This window comes from Petaurus breviceps, unplaced genomic scaffold (assembly GCF_028583685.1).
Source record: "Petaurus breviceps papuanus isolate PSGF00001 unplaced genomic scaffold, PetGlider_PUasm1.0 224, whole genome shotgun sequence".
Classification (NCBI taxonomy): Eukaryota; Metazoa; Chordata; class Mammalia; order Diprotodontia; family Petauridae; genus Petaurus; species Petaurus breviceps.
Window position 1 is genome coordinate 11,710,758 of NW_027185887.1, and position 9,605 is coordinate 11,720,362.

The window sequence follows — 9,605 nt, forward strand, 5'->3', positions numbered from 1 at the left end:
CTCAAAACAATTAAGTGTAGACATCATCAATAAATACTCAAAGGAAGACTATAAATAAAAATAAAACCCTTTACCTCCATTCTCATGATAATTCTATTGTTCCTGGTTGTGATACTCATTAAGTGCTGAAATCGTAAATCTCTGGCTTGAAGACCTAATTCCTGGTATAATTCTATTTTCTTTCTTTCTAAAAATCAAACAGTTTAGACAAAAAAAAAAATAAGATGTTAAATAAAATACAGCTTAAATTTCATGTCATAAGATATTTCAAAGATACTCGATGTTTTTGAAAACATTATTTGATTAAAGAAAACAAAATCTCTGATGACTCTTTTGGCATTTTAAAGTCTCTAAAAATTAGTTTACTTCTTCATGAGTGGTTGAAAGGTTTCAAATTTATGTCAATTCAATTCCTCTGTGGAAAGGATGCTTTCCACAATTCACAGTCACCACACTGTATTATTAATCTAAGAAGATTTTAAATTAGAAACCACACTAGTATTATACCAGAAGACATGAAGGATTCTAAACAATTGCTAACACAAGATGTGTGTGCCATGGAACAAATGCCTTGCTGTACACTAACACGGTTTTATGACCTAGATCTATTATACTGTAGCAATTATCATATTAGTAATCTAATCTTCAATAAAAGAAAACACAGCATAGCATGATAGATGAAAGAAAGCAGATCTCAAAGCTTGAAAGACCTTGGTTAAGTCCTGCCTTTACATCTACTGGTGTGTATGACCCCAGGCAAGTCATTTAACTCAGTGGTGTCAAACTGAAATAGGCATTTTTTTGGGTGGTAAAGAAGAAGGGTACTAAACTGTACATATGGATCCCTGCAGGCCTCATACAGACTTTAAAAATCATGTGCTAACATTATTTATGCTCTACTATATTTTTTGTTTATTTTGTTAAATATTTCTTAATTACATTTTAACTTGGTTTGGCTACACTCAGGAGTGTTGAGAAGGCACAATGCAGCCTGTGGGATGCATGTTCTAGGAAATTCTCTAAGACTTTAAATTGCGGACAACTTGCTAACTTACATTGGTAGAGGGAATTTCCTCATCTGGGAATTCCCACAGCTCCAGTCCTTACTTCTAATCTTTAATACTTCAAATCTGCCAGCAGATTATTTAAATTTTGCTTACTTCTTAAAACAGTACAAAAATTCAAAAAGGCAAATTAGGATATACTAGATTTCACAGCTGTAAAACAAGGAAATCATTATCTTGGACAGAAGGTTAGAGGAGTCCCAGAAATACATTCTATTAATGTTGGTGCAATATTTTTTTTAAAAGTGCATATTCTAAAACACTTTATTCCAGGCAGCAAATAAGCACAAATCTGTGGTTGCAAAAAGAGGTGTAAAGTCATCAAGTATAAAGCCCTATTGCTATGAAAAGGCAAGGGGATCATAAAGAGACCTTAACAATCATCTCTGTTATGGCAGCCTGGGTTAAACTGATTAAGGTGAGAAAAAACTCAGGTCTAAAGTTACACGTCTGAGGATCAATCCAGAATGCAGATTCAATGAGGTGTCTGATTGTTTAAAGGAAGCTCTTCTTTTCTTTCCTCCCTGACTTGTGTTTGGTTGGAAATATGGCTACATTCTAAAAATGAATGGCTGGTTATCTGAGAAATAGTAGAGATATAAAATGGAAGAGAAAAGAGATGGTAATGAGGGACAATTATAGTCCCTGTCAAGAGACAAAGGGCAGCAAAATAGGAATGTGAACCTAAGGATGGACCAAGCCCCCAAGATGCAAACATTTGCCTAAAACAGGGGCAGGGATTATGCTGATACATATTAATGCACTATATGAGTGCAAACAGAAACTGAGGTGGGATGCTGAAGGTTGAAGACTAATTGACATCTGGAGGACACCAGTAAACTTCATGGGATATGGGAGGAGAATGAGATGGGGCCTGATGAAGATAATTTCCTGAGTTCAGAACATAAAGTAAAATTAGACCACATTAGTGCTGTGAGACAATTACTATGGCTACTTGCTAGAACTCTGTGAACTCACAAACATGTGAGCTTGTTGTCTCTATGTTATTCTTGTGACTCCTGTTCTCATCAGGATATGACAGGGAGGAAAGAAGAGAGAAGTCATAATGGGAAAAAGTCTCAATCCAAGTTCATTATTTATAAATGAGAAAACTGCATCCCAGAGAGACTGAATAATTTTTTTTTAAGCAACTGGGGTTAAGTAACTTGCTCAAGGTTACACAGCCAGTTATTTCTGGGTGTGGTACTAAGTATCTGAGCCTGGATTTGATCCCCAGGTCATCCCAACACTGCAGCCGGTGCCCTTACTCGCTGTGCTACCTGGCCGCCCCAAGACTGAATCATTTTCACACAAGGTCACACAAGTACAAAGCAGAAGAACTGGGATTCAAAACCCAGGCCGTCTTATTTCAAATCCAGTGCTCCCAAACTCAAAGAAGAAAGCATCCAAAACACTGCACTTAGATACAATACGATGTTTTAGTTTACATCTGATTCACTAACTACTGGGGTAAATAAATCAAACTTTGTTTAGGGGGAAAAACAAACAGTGATACTTACCAAAAGAAGAAACATTTCCTTCCTTGTCAAATTTTGTCTAAAAAGAGATAAATTTGTTACTTTTAGAAAGCATAATTTATCTCATTGAAATATTTCCTGTAAATAGTTCAAACAAAAAACAAATAGAACATTTTTTCAGTATATACTGATGAATATCAGGAGGGAAATTTCTATAACTACCATCTTTTGGTAAAGAGGCCCCAGAAGAAGATATTGTGTAAAAGAATACACACAATTAATGAAAAGTGATAGGCAGTAATATTTTTAATGTTTGTCCCAAGTTAAGACCTAAAAAATTATTTTTACTTCCTTTAACCAAATAATATTTATTAAACACCTTTCATGCTCTACATGCATGTATAATACATTCTGTATTATATAAATAGCTCTAGTCTCCCTCTTAAGCTCCAGCCCTACATCAACTGTCCATTAGACATTTCCAAATGTGTATCCAGTAGGCATCTCAAACTTGACACATCTTTAGTGAAAGTCATAATCTTTCCCTAAGAAACTCATCCCTCTTCTGAACTTCCCTATTTCTGTTCAGGGTGCCACCACATTTCTTGTTACTTGAGTTCATAACCTTAACACATCCTTGACTCCTCACTCTCTGTCATCCCACATATCCAATCAATTGCCAAGTAATGTGTATTTCACAGATCTTCCAGATCCAAACCTTTCTCTCCATTTTCATAGCTACCATTTCATGTCAGGCCCTGATCACCTCCTAAGTGGACTTTTCCAATAGCCCCTTAATGGGTATTATTGAGTCAAGTCTCTTCCCTCTCCAATACTGTCTCCACAAAACTGCCAAAATGATAACTTCTCCTTAATAACCTCCAGTGTCTCCCTATTTTTCTTAGGATCAAATATAAACTTCTTTGTTTGGGATAGAAAAGCTTTTACAACCTCACTCCAGTCTACTTTTCTAGCCACATTATACTTTACTTCTCTTCAGTTCCGTCCAGACTAATACAATCAAATAGTCCCTCTTGCTACTCTTCACATACTACATACCATCTCCCATCTTCATGCCTTCGTACAGGCTTTCCCTTATGTCTGAAATACCATTCCTCTTCACCACTAATTCTTAAAATTCCTAGTATCCTAAATGTGTCAGTTAAAGGGAAGTATTCTACATGAAATGTTCTGTGATTTGTCTAATTGCTATTGCCTCTCCCCTCATTCCTGAGTACTTACTTTATGTATGTTATATATTTTATACAGATTGTCCCCTTCCCCCCAATTGAGATCAGAGACTGTTTCATTTTGTTTCAATACCCAGTATGGTAGCTGGCCCAAAGCAGATCTTTAGTTCATACTTGGTGACCAGTTGATGGTTTCCTATAGGCAGAGGTTTAAATCCCAACAAGAGCTAAGAAGGGCTATCTGACCTTCTGAAATGGATTTGCCAGAAATATTGATGCATTGATATAGAAATTCCAGGATTTTAATCTGGCAGATTTTATTTTAGTTTATCACAGAGAGTTTACAACCAGAATTACTGTGTAAAGAATTTTATTACTCCATGGAATCATAGTAAGTTTAGCTGATCTCCAAGGCCTTTTAAATATGATTAAACAAAACATTAAAGACAGGACATTAATGCAAATCTCTCATTTCATTCCCCTCCAGCCCCCCTGAAAAAAAGTTTTATCTTGGGACTGGAAAGAGAAAAATGGTAGTCTAAAAACAGAAGGGGAAAATCAATCATGTTAACAGGAGACCATTCTTTTTAAAGGGAACACTTAAAGGATACTACAGAATCCTGTTAAAGTTCAGTATGTTTCAAAGTAGTTTTTAAAATGAATGTTAGCACAGTGAAGTCAGGGAAATAGTACAACACTTACCACAGTAAACACTGGTGCCACACTAGCTAAGGTGGCTTGGGAAGCATCAGAAGTACTGAGTCTAAAAACTTTGCCTGAAGAAAAACAGAAATGATCATCCTATGAACAATGTTATTTATTCCCATATACACAAAAGTTAATTATTTCAGAGCTAATTATGTGGAGAGCAGATTACTGAACCTTTCGTTTTTTCCTTTCTCTCCTACATTTAGACCATTTTAGTACTTGCTAGCAGCTCTGCCAGACAGTAAATAAGAGTAGTAAAAAGAAGTTGGGGGCAATTAGGTTGTCACACTATGGACAGAGTGCTGGGTTTGGAATCAGAAAGACATCTTCTTCTTGAGTTCAAATCTGGCCTCGGACATTTACTAGCTGTGTAACGCTGGACAATTCATTTAACCCCATTTGCTCATCTGCAAAATGTTTCCTCATCTGTAAAATGAGCTGGAGAAGGAAATAGCAAACCACTGCAGTATTTTGGCCAAAAAAAATGTAGTTATAAAGAGTTGGACGTTACTGAACAAAAAGAAGTTATGCTATTATTAAACAATTTTTCTATTTACTTCTGATAGGTTTTAGGAGAAAAATCTTACACTAAATGAGATGTCTGGACAATCTATGGATTTTAATTACTTATGTTTGTTTTCTTATTGTTATGGTAACTCAATTCATTGAACAGAATCTACGACAATCAGTAAACTCATCAAACAATGTGTAAGATTTTTAAAATGTATGTTTTGTTTTGAAATGCTCTGAAATTCAGAATAATTTTTTGAAGGTCTTCTTTATTCTGTAGTATAAGAATCATGTTCACATGTAATGATGTTGATACATCTGTTCCAGGTACCCTCCCCTTTTTTTCAATCAACCAGTAAGAATTGTGCTAAAAAAGTGCTAACTTTCTTATGTCATTTTATTATCACAATAAACCAGAGGGGATACAGCATGAGGATGATACGTGGATGAGAAGGGAATTGACATAACTCTCATCTCTAGGGCATCAAGGGCTTGACTGGAGCTGTACACAGCACATCTGCTTCATGCTGAGTGTGGGGGGCTGATTAACCAAAAAGCAAAGAGCTTTGGGATGAAGAGAGAACTGAGCCCCTGCTCTGGAAAAAGAACAGGAGCTGCCTATGAACGTAGGCACCAGCTTCCTAGAGGAGATCCTGGATCTCTGAGCAGTCCCAGGCAGAGGCAGCACTTGCTTCACTTGCCAAACAAGAGGCCTGCCAGAAGGGGCATCCAGTCTTTGCTTGACTACTTCTCTCAGAACTTGGCATCGGGGATCATTACACCCAATAATAAATCACCAGGTCCATGTTTAGCCAGCTTCTCGACCTACAGTTTAACAAGTGCTGAAGGAGTTAAGAGTGGAAAGCTTAAGAGTCCTGCTCTAGAGTACTTCAGCACTTGTGTGGCTGTTCTACTAGGGTGAAGGTAGTAATCTATGGAGAGTAGGGCAGGCTTCAAAATAAAATAGTGAATAGAAGGGCTTGGCAGTGTTATGGTCCATGAGGTCATGAAGAACTGGAAAGGACTGAACAACTAAGTAAGAGGCATTGTGCTCCACCCTTGAGATACAAACACAAAATCCCTTCCTTTGAGGAGCTTACAGTCTAGATATAACATCAAAAGGGAAACCACCGACACTTTGTAAGCAGAATAGTGACATGTTCAGACCGGAATTAAACTTCAGGAATATCAATTTGTAAGCTATGTGAAGAATAGATTGGAGAAGGGAGAGACGATGCAAATAATCAATCCCCAGCAGCACCGAGGTTATTTGAAGGGGTCACTTCATCTCTCAGTTATCTTTAAATCAACAGACATTCAATAAGTGCCTCCTACGTCATTTGTAAGATGAGGGAGCTGGGCCAGATGCTGCTAGTGGTATTCAGAGCTGACGTCAGTTTTTTCCCATAAGGAATCTTTTTAATGCTGACTGTCGGGGAAAGCGCTAAACCCCAATATGAGGAGCCACACTTTTATGCTGCTCCCTCCCACGTGAGCAACTAAAGAGACACTTGGCAACCTCTGGAGCCGCAATAGGGAGAAGCGGCGGGTGGACACGGAGCGTTAGAACACAGTTAAGGGTTGGAGAGAGGGAGGCATGGAAGAAGAAGGCAGAAAACAAGTCTTACTCTGTTTATAAGGAGTTCACAACTCAATACTGGGGAGAGCGGGTAATTAGAAAAATCCACAAGAAAATCAGAGGAGAGCTAGCTAGGAGGCAGCACGTTACCCAGGAGGCTCCTGGGCACTCCACGTGACGGGTAGTGGAGTGGGAAGGGTCAAATCGGGCACTGGGACTCCGGGACTGATCCAGGGCCTAGCCCCGCTGAGAAGACTCGGGGCGGGGTGGGAGGGGCGGTATACCTGATACGCTGGGCCACCGGGGCTCACAAAGTTGCCGGAGCCAAGTACTCCGGGGCAGCCCAGCTCGGCTGTGTCCGGGGAGCCGCACTCCGGCCCGGGGCCCGAGGGAGGAGACAGTGGGGAAGGTTCCGGGGGGCCGGGTCAGCGCCAGCGCGCCCAGGGCTCGCTGGGGCCGCCCCACAGCTCGGGGTAGGAGCCGGGCTAGGCTCGGAAGACAATCCATGGAGCTGGAGAGCGGAAGCCTCAGCTGCCGGCAGCGAAATCCCGGTCCTCTAGCCCCGGAGCAGCCATCAAAGCTCCGGCAACAGAGACACAGCCTCGCAGCCCACCGGCTGAGCAGGCGCAGTGGCGCTCCTGCCCCGGGCGCCCAAGGTACACGCTGCTCCCCGCCCCCTCTGGGTGCCCGCCCTCTTCTCACCGTAGCCAATCAGAAGCGTATTCCACTTGTCCGTAGGGAAGGTGCTTGAATGAACCTGCACTTTCTGAACGGACTGGGTCACCCAGCTCTTATAGGACTTGCCTGGCAGTTTGTTCTCGGCTCTTCTGGGATGCTGTCCAGTGGGACAAAGTGAGAATAATAATACCCCACCTCCTAGGGTTGATGCGGGGAAAATCAGAGGAATGCATGAATGATTATATTTTGTACTTGGGTACTTGACCTTAGATTAATTTTAATGCAACTTTTTTTAAATAAAGGAATTACAACGAGCGTGTCTTAATTTGCAGATGAGAAACTGGAGAGGGAGTGGAGAATCAAGGAAGTTCATTGTACTTCCTTTTTAAAAATGGTTACCAAGTCAAAACAACTCTGAGGTTTCGTTCCATATCTAGAAAGCAGGGAATGATGGCAAAATATGCTCACTTCACTCTGAATAAGGTCATAGAGGTCTTTTCAGTTTCCTCTGAAAGTAGGCATTTTGTCATATCTTATGGCACAATAATATTCTATTATATTCATATTTCCTACATTCATGCTACAATTTTTTTGGCCATTCTTCAATAAATGAACACTCCCTTAGTTTCCAGTTTTTGACTACAACAAAAAGCTGCTAGAAATATTTTTATCTATGTACACGTCCTTTTCCTCTTATTTGATCTCTTGGGGGGTATAGTCTTAGTAATTGTAATGCTGGGTGGAAGGTGTATGTAGGGTTAGTAATTTGGTGGCATAGTTCCAAATTGCTTTCCAGAATGGCTGGACCACTTCACAGCTCCACCAGCAGAGCAGAAATATGCTCATTTTTCTGGTAGCCTTTCCAATATTTGTCATTTTTTGTCTTTTGTCATTTTTTTTGGCAATCTATGTCACCTACATTGCCCAAGATATTCCTCTCCCCATCTCCTTTCAACTATCCCATATGACCAATTTTTTTTTTCCGAGGGAAGAAAGTTCAGAAAAAACCAAGCCATTAAAAAAGCCCTCATATTATCTGTAGTTTTCCGTATCCACAGTACTTCCCTCTGCAAAGAAGTAGGAGAGCTTCTTTCTCATATTTCTTCTTTGGGGCCAAGCTGGGTCATTATAATTTCAACAAACTCTAGCAAATAAGTGATATGGGTTTCCCCATTAACAAGATTACACTATTAGGAAAATAGCTGTGGTAGGGCAAAGACTTATAGAAGGTAATATATGATTATGTGCAACAGAATTATCAACATCTCTCACTTATGTCCTTTTCTTTTCCGCTTACATAGCCACCACCCTAGTTCAGTTCCTTATCACTTCTCACTTGGACTAACAGTTGTAACTGTCTGTTTATTCTCCTTGTCTCTAGTCCTTCCACATATAGTTTACCCTCCACATAACCATTAAGTTAATTAATTTTTTAAAAATGTCATTCTCTCAAATACATCTTATACCCATATCCTCTATGTATATTCTTCTTTTTTTCTTTTTGGAGGGCAATTGGGGTTAAGTGACTTGCCCAAAGTCACATGGCTAGTAAGCGTGTCAAGTGTCTGAGGCCGGATTTCTATGTATATTCTTTCTATCTGTATTGTTACTGATACAATTTTTACGAGTTACAAGTATCTTCCAGTATAGGGATATAAACAGTTTAGCTGTATTGAATCCCTTATGTTTTCTTTTCCCTTTTTACCTGTTTATGATTCTCTTGGGTCTTGATATTGGAGGTCAAATTTTTGGTTTAATTCTGGTCTTCTTATGAAGGCTTGAAATCCTATTTCATTGAGTGACCATTTTTTCCTTGATGTATTATGCTTAATTTTGCTGGGTAGGTGATTCTTGGTTGTAGTCCTAGCCCTCATGCCTTCCAGTGGATTCACTTTCTTAAATTATAAGTTAACTTGTTGCAATCTACTGGGAGGTTGATATTTAAATATCTGAAGTTTACAGATCTGCTGATATTCAGCATTTCACCTCAGCTCCTCACTGTCTTCCTCAAAGTCTAGTCTTCTGATAAGCCAGCTCAAGAGACTGAGTTTCTCCTCTTGGTGGTTGTCTTCTATGATGCAGAAGTTTCTCTTGCTCCAGTCAGCCCCACTTCCTAGACTCAGGACCTCTGGATGTCTAAAACTCAAAATATCGCCTCCAAGCTTAGAAATGTATACCTCAGATACTGTTTGATCACCCCCTCAGAAAGTAAACAAAACAGAAGAATTGGCTGGGGGCACAGGCATAACCTTTCCTAGCTGACATTTCACATAGAAGCCACTATGGGATTTAGGGGAAAAGAATGATGCCTACCTCCTCTAGACACAGAGAGCGCTACTTGCCACAGGGAGGGTTGAAGAAATAGAATGAATCAAAAGCTGTTTCTTCTTTTTAATTG

At 39.6% G+C, this 9,605-nt stretch overlaps 1 protein-coding gene across 2 annotated transcripts in view; it reads right to left on the reverse strand.

Moving 5' to 3' along the window:
• The window catches only part of MRS2 (magnesium transporter MRS2), a 28,909-nt gene extending 21,428 nt beyond the window's left edge, over positions 1-7,481 (reverse strand). The window contains exons 1-4 of one of the 2 annotated variants that reach the window (XM_069095053.1): positions 6,814-7,481; positions 4,435-4,508; positions 2,585-2,621; positions 75-187 (exon numbers count right to left, since the gene is read on the reverse strand). In XM_069095053.1, coding sequence (XP_068951154.1) covers positions 75-187; positions 2,585-2,621; positions 4,435-4,508; positions 6,814-7,036 — 447 coding nt within the window. In that variant the 5' untranslated portion in view covers positions 7,037-7,481. The remainder of the gene's footprint in view (positions 1-74; positions 188-2,584; positions 2,622-4,434; positions 4,509-6,813) is intronic. The other variant, XM_069095052.1, reaches the window with a different exon arrangement.
• Between the last annotated feature and the right edge of the window lie 2,124 nt (positions 7,482-9,605).